Source organism: Haliotis rubra, unplaced genomic scaffold (assembly GCF_003918875.1).
Source record: "Haliotis rubra isolate DU_JTF1 unplaced genomic scaffold, ASM391887v1 Scf16, whole genome shotgun sequence".
NCBI lineage: Eukaryota > Metazoa > Mollusca > Gastropoda > Lepetellida > Haliotidae > Haliotis > Haliotis rubra.
Window position 1 is genome coordinate 1548005 of NW_025765558.1, and position 24969 is coordinate 1572973.

Here is a 24969-nt window from a genome sequence, read left to right on the forward strand (position 1 = left end):
GTACATCTCTGAACACTGTACTGCTATTAGACTTGCATTGCAGTGATGTCATAGCATTGTGACGTCATCAAGTTTTATGGAACACAGTTTTGGATGATAGAAAATATTTACAGATCGCCTCCATTTAGCTGGAATGTTGCTGGATGAGACGTGAAACAACAAACAAACGAAAAACAAAACACACATCATATAAACATAGAAAGTAGATATATTCTAGATTCAGGTAATACAGTACACAGGCATGTGCTGATTTCAAGGTCATGCTTCAAAATTTGCAGGTACTTACCAGTGCTATATTTGGATGTTGAGGTTGTTTGGCTACCAGGTATTCATAGCTTTGCCAATTTACACTTGTTAGAGGGGTACACAAAGTAGGTGATCTGGACTACCAGTTGTCCGACGTCCATTTTTGTGGAAGCCTCGAGGGCTGAGTGGGTTAGATGTTTAACTTTGTGTGCCGTCGACTAGGTGCTTGACTGTGGGGCTCAACCTAACAAAAGCACAAGAATCTTTACTTTACTGTGAACGTAAACTCCCAAATATAATACATGTTATCTCAGATGTTCATAAAAAAACAAGTTGGTTATCATTTAAAAAATGCTTACAAGATGCGAAGGTTTTCTGAAAATCAAATGAGACCCGGGGTACTTCACGTCAACAAGGTAACCAGATTCTTTTGGTGTATCTACGGTATCGCTCTCAAACTGCCATTGTGAGTGAGTGAGTGTGGTTTTATGTCGCATTTAGCAGTATTCCAGCTATATCAAGGCGGGGGACACCAGAAATGGGCTTCACACATTGTACCCATATGGGGAATCGATCCCAGGTCTTCGACGTGACGAGCGAACGCTTTGCCCACTAGGCTACCCCAACGCCCCAAAACTGCCATTGTAACTAGCAAAAGAAACGTCAGTTTGGAATTTTCCTTCGCAGAAACGGATAACTGTAAACTCATCTAATGTTTTGATTGTATATTTTTGACAACATCTCCAACTGTACCTGAGCAAAGACATTCCTTCCCAAACTGGAAATGGAACCCAGGAAATGGTCTCAAAAAACGCAAACTTATCTCGGAGATGGTACGGTGTTCTCCATGTTTTTCATGCAACTCATGCTGCACGTGCTGTTAAAAATGTTCCCTTTGATAAAAATGTTGATTTTGTTGTAAAATTTGGATTTCATAGTAATGCTGACTTTATAACGTGTTAACGTAAATGGCTGTAAAATCTGATTTAAGAATAGCCCGACCCCCAACGACCGTCTGAGACACCCGTCCTGATTTTGCTTTTGAGACGACCCCTCCTACCTGTTTGATTTTATAGTGATAGTGAGACTCCATGGTAGCTAGTTTCAGTATTAAAGTTATCATTTGTATAGTCATCTATCGTTTATAATGAAGCTAAGTCTCATTTCAAAGTGGGCATTTAAAAAGTGTCCAAGTAATACAATATCATCGCACAATAATTTGCATAAAGCAATGGTCTGTTCGAAATAAGTCGCTTTGAATTTAGAAAAACAACTAAACATTGCTCATTTCTGCACAGATCTCTCCTCAGTAAAGTCCTTTTTCACGTTTGCTATCTCCCTACCACTGAGACTGTAGCTAGGCCGAACTTAGTTTATCACATTTTCACATATTAACTACATACATTGTAGATATAAATGTGTAAAAATCACAGCTTTTTCAATTTCCGACAGTACTTTAGGATTAGATCTGGGTTAGAAATGGCGTTCAGCAACCCATACCTGTCGTAAGAGGCGACCAACTGGTTCGGGTGGTCAGGCTCGATGACTTGGTTGACACAGTCATTGCATCCCAATTGAGTAGATCCATGCTCATGCTGTTGATCACTGGATTGTCTGGCCCAGACTCGATTATTTACAGACCGCGGCCATAAAGCTGTAAATACGAAGTACATCAAATGAACCAACCAACCAAACCAGACAAATCTGATGGTCGTACAATGGTCTGCAAGTGTCCGGGAGAACGGTGCAGAGACGTTTACGTTACTCAACGTTATCAGATATGTATTTGGAATGGCGTGACATCACGGGGGTTGTTAATGAGTGAGTGAGTTAAAATCAATGGGTATGACATTTCAGTTACGCTGCAGCATGAAAATTAATTGCTGTGACAATAAATTTCGAATACGTGTAACATTGCTGGACTACCAAAGCCAGCTGTTTGTATAACATAGATCATCTCCAGGATGAGATGGTAGGAGTGACACAACAGTACCGGAATCTGCCGGTAACGCTAAGTGAGTTGAAAAATCTTCGTTTGATACTTGGAACGATATACCCAAGACTGTTTTCAATCAGCTGGTGGCTTCAATACACCACTGGTGCCTCGCCTGTAGCAATGCAAATCGTCGTTACGTCAGGCGCTGTATCTTCTTATTGGGCACATCCTTTTGCATATGGCATTGTTTTTTAAGTTGCTATGACAAATGATTGATCAAACGACTGACCAAATATTACATGGTTAAATATCAATGGCATTTTTGGTCTTTGTTATACAGAGAAAGGATAGAACATTGTAAGAAATACACTGAACAAACAATCAACAGGCAACGTAACCTTGCGTGCTGAATTACATCGCCCTAACACAAGCCAAGGCAATAAATCGATATGCGGCTTGAATATGCCTATTTAATTCGTCAACAACAATCACATTTGCAGAAGCAATATATGGTTAGCATGTCAAAATATCACGCGGAAATGGATTCTACCCCGAGCAACCAAGGTCAATCAAAACGTGAGAAGAACAGTGGTGGCTAGTTGTACCCTTGTCGTACTCAATATCACACATATACACTGAGGGAAACAAATAAAGGAACACGGGAAAATTCAAGCGTTCCATTAATATTTTCCAATTTTCATCACCAGCTTTGAATAACAAGAAAAAATACTGCCATGAAGTGGTGTTCCTTAATTTGTTTCCCACAGAATATGTACAGATTGAGATGCATGTGTAGATATGCAGGAACTCTTTACTGTGATTTTCAATACTTGGCAACATACTAACGAGGATTAGTCAAACAATTCACATTTCTGGAAACATTGTACATACGCCTTGCATTGTAGGGACAAAAATAATTTGCTTTCCTTGCAAATGGTGTCGAAAAATACAGGTTGTTATTTCTATTAGGTTATTGTTGTTGGTTTGTTTTGTTTTAAAAAAGGAGATACTTTTTAGGCCCTGCTTATCTTGGGAAAACATCTGTCCAGTGGGTTTACACATAGTGCAGTAATGGCTGGAAATGGAAAGGGAAAATTGGTGATATCTAAGGACAACTGTTGATATACGAATCAATGGAGTGTCTGTGTATTTGCATTTTTAAACAGAGTCCATTACAAGATCGCCAAAGCATGAGCCTATGTCAGAGAGTGAGTGAGTGAGTTGGGTTTTACAACGTTTTCAGCAATATTCCATCAATATCACCGCGGAGGACACCAGAAATAGCTTATGTCAGTGAGTGAGTGAGTGAGTTGGTTTTACAACGCTTTCAGCAATATTCCATCAATATCACCGCGGCGGACACCAGAAATAGCTTATGTCAGTGAGTGAGTGAGTGAGTTGGGTTTTACAACGCTTTCAGCAATATTCCATCAACATCACCGCGGCGGACACCAGAAATAGCTTATGTCAGAGAGTGAGTGAGCTGGGTTTTACGGCGTTTTGAGCAATATTTCATCAATATCACGGTGGGGAAATGGCCTATGTCAGAGAGTGAGTAGGGCTTCATGCTGCATCTGGCAATACTCCAGCAATATCAACTGAACATAAGGGCTTTATGGAAGGTATCCACATGGGTAATCAACCGGGAAATACACATCTCTGTGCGAAGGCCACGCTTATGACATTGTTGGTTGGTTGGTTGGTTGTTGTTTGATGCGGCACTCAGCATTATCAGATATGTATTTGGAATGGCGTGACATCACGGGGGTTGTTAATGAGTGAGTGAGTTAAAATCAATGGTTATGACATTTCAGTTACGCTGCAGCATGAAAATTAATTGCTGTGACAATAAATTTCTGAATACATGTAACATTGCTGGACTACCAAAGCCGGCTGTTTGTATAACATAGATCATCTCCAGGATGAGATGGTAGGGTGACACAACAGTACCGGAATCTGCCGGTAACGCTAAGTGAGTTGAAACAATCTTCGTTTGATACTTGGAACGATATACCCAAGACTGTTTTCAATCAGCTGGTGGTCAAGCACCACTGGTGCCTCGCCTGTAGCAATGCAAATCGTCGTTACGTCAGGCGCTGTATCTTCTTATTGGGCACATCCTTTGCATATGGCATTGTTTTTAAGTTGCTATGACCAATGATTGATCAAACGACTGACCAAATATTACATGGTTAAATATCAATGGCATTTTTGGTCTTTGTTATACAGAGAAAGGATAGAACACTGGTAAAGAAATACACTGAACAAACAATCAACAGAGCAACGTAACCTTGCGTGCTGAGATTACATCAACCATAACACAAGCCAAGGCAATAAATCGGTATGCGGCTTGAATATGCCTATTTAATTCGTCAACAACAATCACATTTGCAGAAGCAATATATGGTTAGCATGTCAAAATATCACGCGGAAATGGATTCTACCCCGAGCAGCCAAGGTCAATCAAAACGTGAGAAGAACAGTGGTGGCTAGTTGTACCCTTGTCGTACTCAATATCACACATATACACTGAGGGAAACAAATAAAGGAACACGGGAAAATTCAAGCGTTCCATTAATATTTTCCAATTTTCATCACCAGCTTTGAATAACAAGAAAAAATAAAGGAATACTGCCATGAAGTGGTGTTCCTTAATTTGTTTCCCACAGAATATGTACAGATTGAGATGCATGTGTAGATATGCAGGAACTCTTTACTGTGATTTTCAATACTTGGCAACATACTGACGAGGATTAGTCAAACAATTCACATTTCTGGAAACATTGTACATACGCCTTGCATTGTAGGGACAAAAATAATTTGCTTTCCTTGCAAATGGTGTCGAAAAATACAGGTTGTTATTTCTATTAGGTTATTGTTGTTGGTTTGTTTTGTTTTAAAAAGCAGATACTTTTTAGGCCCTGCTTATCTTGGGAAAACATCTGTCCAGTGGGTTTTACACATAGTGCAGTAATGGCTGGAAATGGAAAGGAAAATTGGTGATATCTAAGGACAACTGTTGATATACGAATCAATGGAGTGTCTGTGTATTTGTATTTTTAAACAGAGTCCATTACAAGATCGCCAAAGCATGAGCCTATGTCAGAGTGAGTGAGTGAGTTGGGTTTTACAACGTTTTCAGCAATATTCCATCAATATCACCGCGGAGGACACCAGAAATAGCTTATGTCAGTGAGTGAGTGAGTGAGTGAGTTGGTTTTACAACGCTTTCAGCAATATTCCATCAATATCACCGCGGCGGACACCAGAAATAGCTTATGTCAGTGGAAGGAGTGAGTGAGTTGGGTTTTACAAGGCTTTCAGCAATATTCCATCAATATCATACGACACAAGCATGGATTGTTGATGATCAATCCAATGTCAGAGAGTGAAGGGCTTCATGCCCTGGATCTTCTGAACATAGAAGGGATGGAAGGAAAGGGTCGGTCATATTATTATCAGAAATTTTACATCCGCCACAATATTCACCGGCGGTCTTAAACAACAATAGCATTAGGGGCGGTGGGGCCTAGCCTATCCCGTAGAAGTCGTTAAGGATTGTTGATTCGCTCGGTCACACCGAAGAAGCCCGGGTTCGATTCCGCCATATTCACCTTTTAAAACAACAAAGCAATAGGGCGGTGAAGCCCATTTCGTTCGCTCGTCATCCGAAAGCCGGGTTCGATTCCCCTCCGTGAAGCCCTGTTCTGGTATCCCCCGCTGTGATATTGCTGGAATATTGCTAAACGCGGCGTAAAACCAAACGCACTCACCTTCAATAATAACATTAGGTATTTGTGGTCCGGTTGGTACGCCAGGTAGTTGATGAATTTTCTTTATACTCTCATGTCTATCAATCCCTACATTCCAGTTGCTTACAAAATAATCCAACTAATCAGACAGTCGATGGACTTATAGAATATTTCAGGGGATGTATTACATATCTATCCAGTTGTAGTAGCCGAAGTAAAGCCTTTTCGGCACGTTGACACTCAAGGTAGATCAGTGATGAATTCACTTAGACTCAACGAGTAAAGGGGCGGTGGGGTAGCCCGGTGGTTACATCGTTCGCTCGTCTCCCCGAGACCCGGGTTCGATTCCCCACATGGGTACAATATGTGGTATTGCTGGAATGTTGCTGAAAGCGGCGTAAACTGAACTCACTGTAGATAACTACAAGTAATATGAAGGCTAAAAGGCCTGTAGATAGCAGTCTCCTGAGTCTACTGACACTGAGTTTGGTTTTACAAACCTCTAAAAGGCATCACGGCTATAAAACCAGAAATATTCTCCTGAGTGAAGACTGATCCCTATATCTCTAAGTATTGACAACCTGTAAGACACCTCTACAATATATTTCTTGAGCTTATAAGTTTCCTCCTCAGTAACATCAGAATGTTGCAAATTTTGCAGAATGTCGAAATGCAGATTAAGCTGTAAATTCCGACCCCTTCAGAAACTTGTAGAAGTTTGTAGATGACTCAAAAAGGTGTGTACCCTAAGGCTTATACAAATATCACATATTACTTTGCTCGTAGGGTTGATACGGGTAGTAATTGAAAGTACTCGAGCACTCGCCTTCAACTACTCGCGAGTAGTCGAGTACTCATCAGGTGAACTGAGATCGCGTAGCGATCGAGTCTACTAGGCTCGTCCGGGGCTCCCTCCTCCCCCACCCCCTCCCTCTCCTCTAAAGCGTGTTTTCATGTTGACGTACACGTCGAGTTCATCCTATATAGTCCGTTTGTCTCAAAAGCGGACCGATGAATTGCAATCTAACGCGAAAACTAATAAACATAAAATACTCAATGAAACACTGATCATAATCAAAACGTCAGACCAACTCTGTGAAGCTTTTGCAGAATTTATGTCCTAAAAATAAAAAAGTTGTTTAACAAACTGTCATTAAAATATTGACACAGTTCACTATTTGTTACGAGGGAGGAGTGCAGAGAAAGGGACAGTCAGGTGTGCGAGAAAGGATGGAGACGGCACAGCACAGATTAATGAATCAATAGCTTTGTCGGCACTTGTGCATGTGCTTCTCGAACACCTGGCTGTCCCTTTCTCTGCACTCCTCCCTCGTAACAAATAGTGAACTGTGTCCAAATTTTAATGATAGTTTGTTAAACAACTTTTTTAATTTTAGTACATATATTCTGCAAATAAATCGCAGAGTTGGTGAGATGTTTTGATTATGACCAGCGTTTCATTAAGTATTATATGTTTATTAGTTTTCGATTTGGATTGCAATTCATCGGTCCGCATTTTTGAGCCAAACAATGGACTAAGGTAAGTCCAGGGGTCCTCCTCCCCACCCTCCCTCCTCCGAATTTTTTAGACTCTTGTATTTTACCTCCCGAGTAATGCTCCTACCCGCCTCGTACTCGAGTACCTAGGTAACCGTTTCAGCCCTACTTTGCTGTAAACTCATGAAAGGAAAATACGTTGTTTTTTGTCTTTATTTTCAAAGACAAGATTTCTAGATACCCAACTGTCGTGCGTTATGCGATTCATAAAAGTTTATTTCTTTCAAAGGTGGCGTAACATGTGAGCAGACACGCACGATTCAATGTTAATAAAAAGTTATGGTGTAAGTTTACAGATTTTATCAAGACCAAAAAACCTTCAAGGACGCGATGTAACGATGTTGTGGCACAACACATCAAATATTTTCAAGGTTCTCATTAAAACCGTCGAGATTTATACAGCCCTATAATGTATTATGCCACGACACTGGAATGTTATAAAAATGTTATAAATACCCACCGACCCATGTAGTTGTCGACGTTGCCTTCAGAGCAGCTGTGGTGAGTACCTTGTTTGTTTGTTTGTTTTTTTGTTTGGCGCAAGAATCTTTAGAGGGTAGAAATTGCTTGATTTTCGGAGGGAAAATAATTTCAGCTTGACGATAGTTAGTTTTTCCGAAAACAATAATACTGCCACTGTAAAACATGTACTTTTTCTTTATCAGTATTATATTTTTAAACCGTGCGGCATGAAGCAACGAGTTTCCATGACAAAATTATATGACACTTAAATTTACACAGAAACTGGTTTTAACGTGATAGGTATCGTTTCCAAAAACAATTTTGTTTTCCTGCATTACGTTTTATATTGACACAATTCGACCCAAAACTGCGAGTTTCCACGACAAGTTATTGTATACAAAACATTACGAAAACAATGAAATCAAGGTTCAGCGTGAAAATATGACCTCGATGTTAAAATAGCTTGGCCTTGTTATATCGACGTGGGAAGGGTGGTCAAATCGTCTGTGCAGAGTTGCGTCCCTTACGCGTGTCAGGGTCTCATGATTGTGGGTTCGAATCCCGGTTCGCCGTAGTTATGATTCCAGATTTGTCAGTACTTATGAGGTCCATCAAATAGTAAACATGCAAGAACGGCATCTCTTAGGGCTTTCCTACGATATACGTCTGACCTGCTTTGACTTGTTGGGGCGGTAGGGTCGCCTAATGGTTAAAGCGTCCTCTCGTCACGACTAAACACCCGGGTTCGACTCCCTACATGGGTTCAACGTGTGAAGCCCATTTCTGGCGTCCCCCGTCGTGATATTGCTGTGATATTGCTAAATGCGGCACAAAACTATACTCACTCACTCACTTTGACATGTGAATATTGAAGTGTAGGTGGGCTGGGTTAGTGGTTCGAGTGTTCTCTCGTTACGCCAAAACCGCGTTCGATTGCCAGTGGGTATACTGTGAGTTCAATCCTTTTGTCCCCCGCCACTTTAGCTTCCTATTGATACAATAAAATACTTATTATCTCTTACGACTTGCCTGAAATCGATAATTGAAACTTCGAGGCGAACAGCTTCCAAAGAGAGAACACTTCCCATACATGGAAATGTAAACAATTGCTCCGTACATCGAAAACTGTCGCACGCGGCGTTGTCGCACAGGCCCTCGTGTCTTTGCGAGGATTAATGATTAAAGAAATGTTGTTTTTGAGATGACTGCCGACTCGAAATGCTTCACAGTACAATACACCATAATGTATTATACTGTGAAGCATTTCGAGTCGGGGGTCATCTCAATTTTCTGTATATATTTTATACAATCTTTAATGCTCGCAAAGACACGAGGGCCTGTGCGTTGTCGGTGTTTGCCGAACTGGTTTCAATCACAAGTTGTGCGTATGATATTCGTAAAGAGCGCTCCAAGGGACATAACTATATGGGGTTCGCTTGAAATAAAGTTCGGCCGGTAGAGGGCGTTGCAACGTTGAATTAATTCATTCGAACTTTTTATTTTAATTTTGTAATCTAAATACGTAATTTTCTTGGGAATAAATTATATGGTAGCTTCCCTGAGGGCTGATAGTTAGTATTATTGAGAGAAATGCAATATTTTGCTGAGAGAAGTGCGGTGTGATATGATGCCTTTAATACTGAAAACCAAACGACATTAATCAGAACTCACTCTGACATTCTGCATATTTGAGATCATGACACCCTTTGTTCATTTTCGTTTTCAGTGACAATGGAGCTTCATTATCTGGCGCTAATGGTTGTGGGGGTCTGCCTTCCTGTACACGTGGTGACGGGAGGACAGGGTAAGTTCCACTACAACAATATTGTGTGACTTAACCACGGGTGGCTATTGTTCATTGTACGGCTGTGTTAATACAGACCTTTTTAGTTCGAATCCGAAATTATAGCTCTTAGTTCGTGAGCACCTCCAAATGAGGTGCTCACAAACTAAGAGCTTTAATTACGAGAAATAATAAAAACAGGATTGGCAACTTTCATGCTGGTAGAATTCAAGGAAATGTCAAATGTCCATTGCCTGCATCACGTTGGTCTATACTGCTAACAGATTCTTTCACACTTCTAAGGGTTTCCACTAAGGGTGGGTATTGCAGAGAATTTTCATATTGCGATGAATTGCGATGCGGAAGCATATATTGCGATATGTATTGCAATATATTGCAAGAATTATTTTTTTAACAAAAACTATTTATAATCGAGTTAATGCTTGATTATAAAGCAAAAACACGACAAAATCACTATGATTGATTAACCTTTAACAAAAACTTTTAATCATGACAAAATAATAATGTAAGTAACATTTGGCACTAATGAAACAGGGAAAAGAACAATTCAAAAAACGGAAATATCCGAAGATTTCCGAGTGTTACGAAGTTTTCCGAATGCATGTCAAAATACCGGTTTTCGATTAGCGTATCGCAATACGTATCGTTTTCATGTCTGAACCGGTAAAAACCGGTAAACCGGTTATATTGCGCAGCCCTAGTTTCCACGGGTACTCGAGTACTCTAGCACGAATCGGGTTTAGCTGGACTCCGAGTCCATTTTCCATTAAATATGGTGAGATCAAATATGGGTGCTATCAAATCTAATTTTAGTTGCCATTTTGACAATCTGGCGCTCATAGATAAAGGAGAATATACTCGAAAGACACTCCAGCAATTTTGCTGGGAGTATTAACAATTTTTTTTAAAGTTTGTTTTTGTTGCGAGCAGACAGACCCCCATACCAACAGAGAAAAAATTGTAGGTCAACACACTTTGAATAAAGGTTTGATGAAAAAAACGGTCTTTATGGCTTTGTCAATAGACACGTTTCTTAAGCGGCGGAGGAAATAAAGTGACTGTCGCTGTTGGCCTTTTTTGTAAATGTGATCGATATGTTTTGAAAACGAAAGTTTTCAATCTAAAATGACTTCGATATAATTGTAATTGTCCACTCTTTCATTTATTACATTATGAAATACTAGTATATAAGTGGGTGTAGAGATTCCTTATTTCTCTGAAAATCAACCACCATTAGTTTTAGTTTTCTTTACATTCAGAAAAAGAAAATCGTCTTTACATTTTTTAATGCCTTGGCGATAATTATGTTCAGAATCAGAAATTAGGCCAACAACAGCGGCGTCATCTGAGAATTTCACAGTAAACACGTCTTTTAATGACAAGTAACAGTCACTGGCATACAAAATGAAGAGTAAGGGTGAAAGAACACAGCCCCATGGAGCTCCTGTAGAGGTTGAGAGAAAAGACGATTAATAGCCATTGACACTGACATGCTGAGTTCTATGTAACATGAATTCTTTAACCCATCTGATAATGCTGCTATGAACATCTAGATTAAACAGTTTACTCATCAAAAGGTGTGGCTGGATGGTATTAAAGGCGGAAGAAAAATAAAAAAGGGGATTCTTACATAGTTGTTACAATTCTGCAGATGAGAGTAAGTATTATGCATCGTTTGAAACTTCACTTCTCAAAATGACTAGACAACTATCTTGACAATTGAACTGAATCCCGTGAGTGTTAAGCAAACATACTAATGTAGCGTTTTCGAGTTTGTCTCAGTAATTATTCAGCAGCCGTCCTTATAAATAGGTTGACAGACAGACAGGTATTTGATTTCACTTCAACAACACGGAGAATGCATAAACCGATTTAACGTCGGATACATTGTTATTTGCTGTAGTGAACCACAGAACTATTGAGTCGATATCACAAAGTACTATTCCCACCCGATTCAATGTTGGAATAAGTGTGAAACAACATACCTTTTGATAATCAAGGAAGGATACTAACAAATGGTGTCCGCGTGCGATTAACAATGGCCGTGACCTTTCATTAACTCAAGAGCAGATAATTTTAGTTTATGGGCAAGATGGGAGTGGTTTCTGGCCCATGCCGTTGCCGTAGAGTCTGTCATGCCCAATCGCAGAGTTCAAGATATTTTCTTTTCGGTGATGGAGTGATTTTGTCTTAGTTAATCATTAAAGTAATCAAAAATTAGATACAAGTTAACGTGCAAAATCAAGATTCAATTTTTAATTTCACTTTAGAAAAATATTTATCAACACAATAGGGTCATATCATTAATATACTGTGAATGAATATTTAACAATCGATATATTATTTGATATTCGTATTTCCCCGTCATGAATTTTTTTACAACACTTCTGTAGCCATATATTACATTTTCTTGTTATATTGTGAGAAAACCAATACTTCTAGGGTATATTTAGGATTTTACATACACAAAAAAAACAAAAAGGAAAAAAACCAGCTGTGCATTAAACAATGTCTCATTGACAACCAGTGGCAAATCGTGGATTTGGGTGTTATATCACCTAAATAAAGTAAATATTGTCGATATTTGATATATTATTATAATTTTCATAATTATTAAGTCACTAAATCTAGACCCAAATTTATGAATGTATATTTTCGCAGTTCAATATTTTCATAAAACATGGGTAGGTATTTCCGTGGTTGAAATATCACATTCTCAGTTCATAAATCAAGACAGTTAAAGTGTAGAAAAATATATGCTATCGTCCACGTAATCGTTTCCTTCGAAGATTTCTTGGAATGTTTTTCATGAAAATTCTGCAAAGTGCGATTGAGGGTGTAACTAAGATTGCTCTGTGCAAGTGGGCCCAGGTCGTGCAGGACATCCTTGATCTTTTCGCAAACACCTGGTGTCATCACAAACTGTCACTGATCCATTGATATGATATAATTCACATATTTTGCCATTTGCAATCTGCTTCTTCAGATAATCGGTTTGCATATTCTTTGGTGTTGTCATGTTATATGTATGCCAATCTGTAGCTCTCATATAACTGATTATGAAATACTCACACGAAATACAAAATAGCCCCTTAAAGCATTTCTTTAAACAAAATGACAATTCAAAAAGCTAATGTTTTTCACTCTTTTCCTCGAGGTCGTTGCTGCAATTTCTTTGGCACATTATCGGCTCCGTGTTTCAGATTCGTCTTGCTACTATGAAGACGCCGGCGAATGGTCTGTGTGTTATCCAAGAACAAAGCAGCAGACGATGGCTCAGTTCTTAGTTGATGGAGAAGACACCTGTGCACAGACAAAAACCAAAACAAGGCCATGCACACCAGAATCAGTAAATGAGGAAGAAACTGACGAAGAATCAAAGGACGAATCCAAAGGTGAGGATGGTCCTAAAGTTTAGAGGGTCAAAAACACGGACACACTCGGTCGTTTGTCTCAATAAATGCTCAGAACATGTCCTGATGCAGTGGATCCCAGAGTGTCTCAGTTATTGTTCAGGACACACAGTGATACACAATGCAGTGAATCCCAGATTGAGTCAGAAATTGTTCATGACACACAGTGATAAACAATGCAGTAGTTACCAGATTGAGTCAGTAACTGTTCAGGATACACAGTGATAAACAATGCAGTAGTGTGGGGTGGCATATCTGTGTTAAGGGCAACGCCCCTCTGTGTATTTGAAGGGAATATGAACAGTGAGCTGTACATAGATATTCTCGAGGGACATTTACTTCCATCTGCTCACGTGTTCTATGGAATTTTGTGGATATGACATTATTAGATATAGCCCTGACCTAAATCCAATAGAAAATGTTTGGTGACTTATGAAGGAAAGTGTCAATAAGAAAAATCTGACAAATATTGCTGAAATTAAAGAAGAGGTGGTCCGATATTGGGACAGCATGGACCACGACTTTCTAACTTCTTTGATCAGTAGTATGCCCCGCCGCATTGAAGCCTGCATTGCTGCCCATGGTGACTTGACAAAATACCAACTGTTCACCTGTCTTTGAATCTGGAGTTATGTTCTGCTAATATTCACATTTGATACGTAAGTACTGAGTGAAAAAAATATAAACAATACAATCTTTAAATTCTCAATGATTTCTGGTTGTACTGTATCTCTATCTCCTCAACACACGTTCCGATACCATTAGAGTGGCTCAGAGTAGTCCTCCTCCTTCTCCTTCTCCTCCTCCTCCGACAGTCTCACACAATGTGCAGTTTGAAATTGGCAAATTGTACAACATATTTTTCAGGAACATATATGCCTTTTTAAGAAATTCATATCGATCGAGAACTATCGGCCTTGCAGGACATTCTTACACTTTTCGCGAAAACACCTTGTGTCATCCCTAATATTCACTTATCCACTGATGTAGTTTTAACTGCTATTTTGTCTGTTGCACCTAGTACAATCTGCTTTTCCAGGTAATCGGGGCTGTATAGTTTTGGCGTCATGTTACGTTTAGGCTAATGTGTAGCTCTCATATGATTAATTCTGAAAAATTCCTACAAAACCTTTCTCCAACAAAATAGAAAATAGCCAATTAATGCATTTTTGAACGTAGCTCATTTATAAAAATTTTACTCGGCCCTCATGGTTGCAGTTTCCTTTGGCACCTTATAAGTTTCGGTGTTTCAGATTCGTCTTGCGAATATGAAAATACCGGGGAATGGTCTGCGTGTTATCCAAGAACTAAACAGCAGACAATGGCCCAGTCCTTAGTTGATGGAGGCGACACCTGTCCACAGACAAAAACGAAAACAAGATCATGCACACCGGTGACTTCCGAAGAATCAGATGACGAATACGAAGGAGAGGGTGGACTTGACGACGAAGGAGAGGATGGACTTGAAGACGAAGGAGAGGATGGACTTGAAGACGAAGGAGAGCGTGGGCGTGAAGACGAAGACTCAGACCCTCGACAATTTAGAAGGTCAAGGAGCAGGTTACCCCGGGACAAAAATATGAGAATGAGCAGTCATGGTAGACGCAATCATCATACAGGAACTGAGGGAGGTCAACATCCTCAAATAGAGTTTACACGTGAAGGTTTGTCGAGTATAATGAAATCATTGTTTAGTAGTAGAGGAAATGGAAACAGACGACGTGGACCTCAGAGACCCAGCCCTCAACATCAACATAACGATTGGTGGACTAGTTACAGAAGACAGAGAACCCAACCTGTATTACAAACACATCGTGGAAGTGAACACCACCATGGAAACGAACACCACCGTGGAAACCGTCGTCAACACAATCATGGACATGGAGGCTATGTTGGATATCATGGACAAATAAATTATGGAAAGTAGACTCCCCATACAGTCATCTTCAACTAAACGTACAGTCACTTTCAGCTAATAACCTGACATCTCAAGCCAAAGAAGATTACATAAATTGATAACAGATAGATATTTACAAATGAGACAAGAGACTGTCATGTGTCAGAAGGATTCGTGATGCAGACATACATATACTAACAGTCTCGTGTACGCTGGTAAATAATAATAAAGTCAGAGGTCGCAGTGTTTCGCCTTCTTTATTTCTGGAATGAAATGAGATCCTATCTGATAATAAAACTGAATGAGAACAAGCGGTAGGTGGGTTACCAATGCTTAAGAGGTAGCTAAATTAGAAAGCCATGGTATTCCTGGTGCGAATGCGGCCCCAGCAACCCTCGCCAGACGTGAGGTTCAACTTAAAAGATTTGGTTGTCGGGAACCTCTTGGTTTTTAACTAACAGAGAGTCTCAGACCTTTCCCCAAGACGCTGACAAATCCAGAAACATGATGGAAAATATGGGATTTGAACATTTGAACCTGATATCATAGGAGTGAATCTCACCACAGCCATGTATTATCAATATAGCCTTTCAGCACGTATGCCCCAATGTTTCAGCAACGTCACCGGTGTTAAAACACTTGAACATAATTTGTATTTCATCTACTACTTTTCCCTGGGTCAGAATATCTCCACAATATACCGGGTTAGAACTGGTTGAGATACATGTCATCGTTTTCGTAGATCGATGCTCATGATGTCAGTCACTGGATTGCCTGGTCCAGACTCGATTATTTTCACACCGCCGTCATATAGCTGGAACGTTGCCGAGTGCAGCGTGAAACAACAAACAGAACAATGTATCTTCTCTTCCTATCAGGTTGTTTCGAACTACTTGTCATGACAGCGCACCTGCTCAATTGTATTAGCGCAATATGTGCCGGTATAACATCGGAGATGAGTTATGATCATGGTCATAATAAGGACCACCTTAAATAGACTTCATCTCTTGTTATAACTTAAACAACTATTACTGGACCTTGGAGTCACCTTTGTGTGCAGACTCTTTCAGTGTTGTCACAACCCCTAGTGTACAGTACACAGCCCTGTGCACTTAAAAGAACCCACGAATCCGTTGGTAGATGACCAGATGGTGGCCACATGAATACGTGCAAACACCTAGTTGCGGGTACAGATAAGCGTTGGACAAAGTACTGTGACTAAGCGTCCCAGTCCACCCAGCTGTGAATGGGTACCTCGTAAGGATGGAAAAGCCACATTAACTTCTTTATTGCAATGGGTGTGATGTTTCGGTGTAGGTATCACTTGCTTGATAACGGTTTTAGTACCTACACCGAAACGTCGCACTCATTGCAATAAAGAAGTTCACAATACTATTACTGGTGATTGCTCGGCAACAAAGGTAGCGCCAAACATATGAACAGAGCCTCCAGTTAGTACAGTTAGAGGCTTAATTTGAACTCTCTACGTGACTGGCGTGTGAAAAATAAGAGTTATTATTAAACATCTTCTTCTATAAAAGCCTCACACCTGATCCAGGTATCTTCAGACAAGACTCCCAACAGTATCTGCATCTCTACAAGCAGTAGTCGCCTTTGAAAGTTGATCTCAATCATGCCAAGTGGTAGTACCAACGAAACATTCAAGATCGTTGTTTTGGGTGCTATTGGAGTTGGGAAGAGTGCCATCATCTCTCAGTTCCTACATAATGAATTTCTTGATTTACACTGGCTCACCATTGAGCTTGAATCCCAGACAACTCTGATAGGTGAGGAAGAACGACAAATGCCTCTGGAGATCGTGGACACGCCAGGTGGATACAAGAAGAAGGATGGCAATTGAGTCGGGTGATGCATTTATTCTAGTATTCTCTTTGGACGATGAATCGTCGTTCGAGACAGTGGCCATGATCAGGGATGATATCATTCGTATCAAGAGGAACAACAAATGTCCGATCCTTTTGGTTGGAAACAAGAATGACACGGAAGTTCATAACAGAATCACGGGGCAAACTGGTGCTGAAAGTTTCGCCAGACTAGAATGGAAAACCAAGTACATGGATGTTTGTGCCAAGGACCTCAACGGCGTAAAAAAGACATTTCAGGAGCTCCTTAAACTGGCCAAGTTGAAGGTCAATGTCAGTTCCAATGGACAAAGAAAAAGGAGAAGGTTTAGTTTGAGGACAGTGATAGAGTATGTTGGTACAAACTGTTGCATAAATGTTTCACATGCTGAAGGCATATTGAGAGACAATAGTGGTAATTTAATAACTCTTCAGGCAAGGCAATTGTTGAAGATATTACTGTCACAAATATATATTCGTTCTGCACCACGGGTACAGAAACATCTGTGTTATTTCTGTGTCCATAACAGATGTTAATCTAATTTGTCGGGAGTCGTCTCATTTGAAGTATGAACACATCATTGTATAGGTAAACGTTGACGATGTTGCAGTAAGATTTGATTTTGTGTACTATATCTGCATCAGTCACTTGTTTCTCAATCCTACAATAAAGGCAAGATGCTTTTCACTTATTCAGTGTAGTATGTTGTGACATTTCTATACATATATTTTACTGGTGTCAAGGAAGAGAGTCGATCGATATTACTTGACAACGGTAGAATGATCTCGCCAATTTCTGCTGAGGTGTTTTACACTGATGAAATAACTCTAAACATCTGACTGCCGCTCAAAGTGGATTACGTAACACACAGGGATATGTGGAAGAGAAAACGGTCTCGACACTGGCGGTACAAAATTATCAAAATTACATTGGATTAAAAATTCTGGATTGACATTTTCGCATGACGAGAGAAATCGGTTGATACATTCTGGGTTGATAATTTTTCAAATTGCGAAATAAGCATTTTATATTCTTTGCCAAGAGAGCCATGTTTTCTGGCACAGGAGGTTCATGTGAGGGATTCTGTTGAGTTTGATCATAAGGTGGCCAATCTATTACTAGTAACTTACTTATTATATGTACATGGTTCTGTATTTCGTTGAACATATGCCTCTTGAGTCTAAAATTTTGAGGTCACCGGAAGGATGACGTCATAGCGTCCCCATTCTGTAAGCTGAATGGTAAACGTATTTATACCCTGTCAATGGAAGTTACACATCCATATTTGGACATGTAATTATCCGGACTCTCTGACGTCACGGGTAAAATTCCATGATCGGGGATGACGGATTTGTTCGGGTTTACCGGTCACGTGGGGACGCTATGAGGTCACGGGTAAAACAAGTCAAAACATTGATTACACAACAGTCTCGTTTCCTGCTGACTGGGTTCCGTCCTCTTGCGCAACTTAGTACAATAACCAGTCCAGAATTTTGAGACAAATTCATTTCCTCACGTAATCCGATAATCCCATACTTGCAGGGTCTCTCTTTTAACTCGGTTACAACCCGGGAAAGCCACATTTAAGAAAAACGGAGTTGACAATGGTGTGGCTTAACTGGCAATGGATATGGTTGAGTGGTCGTGTGAATGTGGCTTTCCCGGCAATGCGCTATTAGCTAATCCGTGTTGCCGTAAATAATGTGAAATTTTCATTATGTATAATCTAGAAATCCAGTTGAATTGTTCGAGGAAAAAAGTCCACATCACGCACACTAGCTTCCTCGCAGTAGGTATACTCAGACCCCTTTTACGAATTAGCTATGGTTGCCTCAGTCAGTATGTTTACATTCATGCTAAAAACTCAACAACAAAAATGACCAGCTTGCTCGTAGCAGTGTCTCAAATGATTAGAAAATACTTGATTTTATGGTAAAATAAAGTTAACCTTTGTCTGACATGAACATATGTAAACGTGTTTTCGCTCATGTGACTATATATACTCTATGTGTAAATTACACACATATGTATATATTTTGTCCATATAATGGGGCTTCGGATCTGCATCACTTCCGCCTTTCCTGCCACATTAAGCTGACAAGCCGTGATGTACGTCATTATAACCTTGAGGTGTAGACACACGTGTTGATACCACGAATGAGTGAGTGAGTTGAGTTTCACACCGCACACAGCAATATTCCAGCTATATGGCGGCAGTCTGTATATAATCGAGTCTGGACCAGACAATCCAGTGATCAACAGCATGAGCATCGATCTGCGCAATTGGGAACCGATGACATGTGTCAACCAAGTCAGCGAGCCTGACCACCCGATCCCGTTAGTCGCCTCTTACGACAAGCATGGGTTACTGAAGATCAGTTCTAACTCGGATCTTCGCGTTTAGTATCCGGCAAAAGTAACAACGCAAACATTTTATAAAACGAAACACAAACTATGAAAACAGTTGGGTATATTTATTTGCTGTGTAAAATATGCGCTAAAGCACCAATGATGAGATGTCGATGTATAAACACTATGAGACGCATACAAATGTAAACACGTAGGGACTTGTACAGAACAGATTTAACACACAGTGAGAGAGTATGGTTTTACGCTGCTTTTAGCAATATTACTGCAATATCACGGCCGCGGACACCAGAAATGGGCTTCACACATAGTACCCATGTGGAGAATCGAACCCGGGTCTTCGGTGTGACGAGCCAACGCTTTAACCACTAGGCTACCCCACCGCCCCTTTAACACAGACAGGACCACAACGAACAAAGGAGAAGGACCTCACACAATATGCTGTACTAAAATGACAGTGACTTTTAACAGTTTAATAGACAATAGTATGAAATATGACACGGGGTTTGTCAGTAGCCATGACAAGTCCAGAAACACAACAATGATGATGACAGATAAAGAACTTGGCAAATCATTTTGTCAATCGTCAGGGGCTTGGTTCTTTGAAGGGAACACACTGTCACTATTATTTGCAAGTAATCTGGAAAAGAAATGGATTCAAGTAAGGCCGTGACTCATTCCATTCCGTTACCAGGCAACATTTTGTTTGAATTAGTTTGATTGTTTCTCGTCAGATTGCCTTCCATGAGGGTGAGAACACAATAAGATTTTGTCGATGTTGGGAAAAGAATCCACGTCACTGCCATCCAAGCCAAAATTCAGGATGCATTGTTCACCCAATCCATTTTGCATCCAATTCTTTTCTGGTAGACTCCTGAAGATCCAAGTTAAAACTGGTATTCCGCAACCCATGAGAAGTGAGTGACAGGATTGGGTGGTCTGGCTAGATGATATGGTTGATGTGTGTCATGGTATCCCAGTTGAGTTGATCGATGCTCATGAAATCAGTCATTGGATTGTCTGCCAGCCTTGACTATTTTTGATTGCCTTCATCTAACCGGACAATTTCGATCATGGCATTAAAAACCCCAAACATTTCTCATTAAGGTGCGTTCTCAGGGTGCAGCTTGCAGCAACAACTTGAAGCATGCAACACAGTTGCAACATGAGAACACCCAAATCGTAACGATTTGAAGTCGCAAACTAGTCGCAGCCGAGTTGTAATACATGGATTTGTCCTAATTCCTACTACAAGTCGGACCAATCAAATCGCGGAGAATCTGTGTCCACCTCAGAGTGACAGGTACGAGACACGACTAAAACAAAATGTCAAAATTTGACTTATCCATACGGAGAAAATTCTTCAGTGACCATGAATCTTCCTGATAAAGTTCTCGAAAAAGGCAATGATAAGCTCCAGCCGTGTTCCGCCGAAGAATCCAGTCTTCCTGCGAAATGTAAGACTGACATTAACGTCAGCGTTTCTTCTTCGCTCGACGGTTCCATGTTATCCAGTCATATGTGAGAATATCGTGAGATGTAAGTTGTATGCGACTTAAAAAGTACACAAATGCAGTCGTTACGATCTTGGTTGTTACTACAAGTCGTATGCTACAAGTTGTTACTACAAGTCTCACCATGAGAACGCACCTTCACAAAAGAGACACTGGTCATGCCTTTAACGCAGCTCCTTAGTTAGTGTCCAAACTTGTAAACTACTGTGGGATTTGTGACAGAAGGAAACGAAAGAGTGTTCCATGCAACCAACATCATTATTAACCGATCCACATCATGTAGTTGGCATAATAATGTCTGCAACCAACACTCCAGTCATCAAAACTATCTGTGTGTCATAACAGATATCAAAGGATATTTCCCAACATGTCCCTCAAAGCCTTGTGTCTACAATCTCAAAGTTTGATGGTATTTCAAAGATGAAAACTTGGTAGGAATTACACATGAGGTTTATGACATATATACAATGGATGGATAATGATATTTGCATACACTGAAATGATGGCAATATAGCACTATATACTTCTACCAGAAAAGCTAAAATAACATGTGTCCATTATATAAGTCCTTTACAAAAAATAACACATAGCACCTAGATCTCAATAGACTATTGTTGGGGGCATTTGAGTCGCTCCTACCGGTATATAAAATCTATTGTCAGTGACAAGATATGACTATATTTAACCAACACTGTACACATTTTTCCACTATCATCCCTATCTGAACATAAATGGATGTGATAACAGTGATACATGCACACCACACCACTGTAAGAACCACTGTTTACACTGGTCTATGCCATATTGGGCACAATTCGTGGAGGCCAGCCAGTGTGGGCAATCACAATCATGTTACAATTTGTTGTCAGTATTTCCCAAATGAGTGAGACATGAGTGAGCTTGGTTCAGTACCATATTTCAGCCAGGATAATGAGAAACCCGGAAACAAATCAGGAGGGTGTTGACAGACCTAGAAACACATCAGGAGGGTGTTGACAGACCTAGAAACAAATCAGGAGGGTGTTGACAGACCTGGACACATATCAAGAGGGTGCTGACAGACCTAGACACATATCAAGAGGGTGCTGACAGACCTAGAAACACATCAGGAGGGTGCTGGCAGACCTAGAAACACATCCAGAGGGTGCTGACAGACCTAGACACATATCAAGAGGGTGCTGACAGACCTAGAAACACATCAGGAGGGTGTTGACAGACATAGAAACACATCAGGAGGGTGCTGACAGACCTAGAAACAAATCAGGAGGGTGTTGACAGACCTGGACACATATCAGGAGGGTGCTGACAGACCTAGACACACATCAAGAGGGTGCTGACAGACCTAGAAACACATCAGGAGGGTGTTGACAGACCTAGAAACACATCAGGAGGGTGCTGGCAGACCTAGAAACACATCAGGAGGGTGTTGACAGACCTAGAAACACATCAGGAGGGTGTTGACAGACCTAGAAACACATCAGGAGGGTGTTGACAGACCTAGAAACACATCAGGAGGGTGCTGACAGACCTAGAAACACATCCAGAGGGTGCTGACAGACCTAGAAACACATCAAGAGGGTGCTGACAGACCTAGAAACACATCAGGAGGGTGTTGACAGACCTAGAAACACATCAGGAGGGTGTTGACAGACCTAGAAACACATCAGGAGGGTGCTGACAGACCTAGAAACACATCAGGAGGGTGCTGACAGACCTAGAAACACATCAAGAGGGTGCTGACAGACCTAGACACACATCAAGAGGGTGCTGACAGACCTAGACACACATCAAGAGGGTGCTGACAGACCTAGACACATATCGAGAGGGTGCTGACAGACCTAGACACACATCAAGAGGGTGCTGACAGACCTAGACACATATCAAGAGGGTGCTGACAGACCTAGACACACATCGAGAGGGTGATGACAACCCCAGGACCTAGAAACACAGACGGGGTGCTGATAAACCTAGAAACACATCTAGAGGGCACTGGCAAACCTAGAAACAAATTGACAGGGAGCCGACAGACCTGGAAACACTACTTAAGCTGAAGTAAGGATCATAAATGCATTGTGCGCAAAGTGAACATCATAACTGTAGCATATAAAAATGAGAAAATCTGTCAACTGCCTTAGCCATACAGCCCAAGACACACATGCATGTTCAAAAGGACTTCTAGCAAACATGACAATGAAATATCACGAGTCGACACTACCAATTGTATGTATAGTGAACACTTAATGCCAAATCAACATCCATCACATGTGCATCACCAAACTCTTCTGTGCCCAAAACATTCCCAAATGCAATTCACATTGCACAGCTTGTTACTATAGCACAACAATCATGGTTACATATGCGTGATCAAATAAATAATTCATACAAGGTATACATAACAATTTTTCATGGCAATATATAGAAATACCTTCCTGTGTGAAAAATGTTACATGTGTTTGGGGATGGGGTTAATGGAGAAAATGGTGCAGACCAAAGACCAAATTCTCTTCTACTGTCTACAAAAAATTACCAGTCCTTGGCCATGAAATTTTAGTGTTTTTGTTGATTATCGCTTATGATCAACAACATCAACTCTAGTCAGTATTGTCAACAACATTACTCCAACCTAATCTCTAAAGCCTGCAAGCAATGAAACTTTCTTCATTATATGGCTCACACAGTTTCTACTCGCCCGGGGCTCCTTTCATGATGCAACCTTTACTAAGGTTAACCTTAACTACCATTCTTTAACATTGCACTAAGGTTACCTTTGTGACTTAAATCACCTTAGCGCTTTGTCAAAGGAGGCCCTGGTCGAAAATTATTGCAATACACACATTCTTATTTGTTTCAGAATGCAGTCATTTGCTATTGCAAAAGGGAAAAAAATGCAAATTATATGGATAATGTTTACAGTGGACTACTTGCTCTATGCGATATGCAGCAGCCTCATGCAATTATTACTTTAAGACAGTTTCTAGATTTTTAACAAATTTGCACGGATTCTTTATCAGCTATAACGATAAAAACAATATCAAAACATGACTTCAACAATAATCATTAGACTGTCTTTTAGGATGGCACCAATCATGTGCCGGACTATGATGCAGTGAACAAGACTGAGGTTAACCCAGCAAAATTGTCCATAAAAAATGGTTAGGATTCATGTAAACTTTGTCAATACATACTGACTGACTGACTGACTGACTGAGTTTGGTTTTACGCCGCTTTTCGCAATATTCCAGCAACATCACGGCGGGGGACACCAAAAATGGGCTTCACACATTGTACCCATGTGGGGATTCGAACCCGGGTCTTCGGCGTGACGAGCCAACGCTTTAACCACTAGGCTACCCCACCGCCCCATAATACATACTGAACAAAATAGTCAGCTATCATGAATATTTTGGGGAAGATACTTTTATTGAGATGACTGTGCACACAATTTCATCAAGATTCATAAAAAGTTGGGTTTTTTTCGCAAATAGACTTATCTTGGTCAGCAAAGAACTGGCAGATGGGATAATAATATTTTTGAAGTACAGCAATATAGCCAACATTTTCATGCATGGTTTAGCATCTAATCATTCAGTGTGATTCTGTGGTTTGTTGAACAACTACAGTACCATTTCATTTTTGCTGATTATGCACAATCTGAGAACACAGGACGGAGTAACTAACACAGGGAAATCTTCTAATGCCCAGTTTGAAAATAGGATACACTGTCTTACATATTAAGGTCCAGTCAACTCACTTCTTTTATGGCCATAGCATTGAGTTTTATGCTGCTTTTAGCAATATTCCAGCAATATCACGGTGGGGGACACCAGAAATAGGCTTCACACATTGTACCCATGTGGAGAATTAAACCCGGGTCTTGCGCGTGACAAGTGAACACTTTAACCACATGGCTACCCCACCGCCCCCACAAGGACCATGCAGTATGTCACTTCTTGAGGTTCAGTATCATCAAATAATTTTGTTACAGCCAGTGGACTGATTCCAATGCCACCTCGAACTGGATTCCACTTCTGCCGTTTCAGCTTAATGTGGGGCGGTGGGGTAGTCTAGTGGTTTAAGCGTTCGCTCATCACACCAAAGGCCCGGTTAAATTTTCTGGTGACCCCAACTGTGATATTGCTGGAATAACACTAGAAGTGG

At 40.5% G+C, this 24969-nt stretch overlaps 1 protein-coding gene and 1 long non-coding RNA gene across 2 annotated transcripts; one reads left to right on the top strand and one right to left on the bottom strand.

Moving 5' to 3' along the window:
* The first annotated feature begins 12965 nt into the window (after nt 1–12965).
* LOC124271330 lies at nt 12966–15303 on the top strand. The gene is made up of 2 exons (XM_046706424.1): nt 12966–13152; nt 14424–15303. The coding sequence occupies exons 1-2, from the start codon at nt 13029–13031 to the stop codon at nt 15095–15097; spliced, it is 798 nt and encodes a 265-aa protein (XP_046562380.1). The 5' UTR covers nt 12966–13028; the 3' UTR covers nt 15098–15303.
* Nucleotides 15304–19389: 4086 nt separating this feature from the next.
* Nucleotides 19390–22365, bottom strand: LOC124271380. The gene is made up of 2 exons (XR_006897028.1): nt 21906–22365; nt 19390–21781 (listed from the first exon to the last, which is right to left on the bottom strand). It is a non-coding gene; the product is annotated as an uncharacterized LOC124271380 (long non-coding RNA).
* Nucleotides 22366–24969: the final 2604 nt, after the last annotated feature.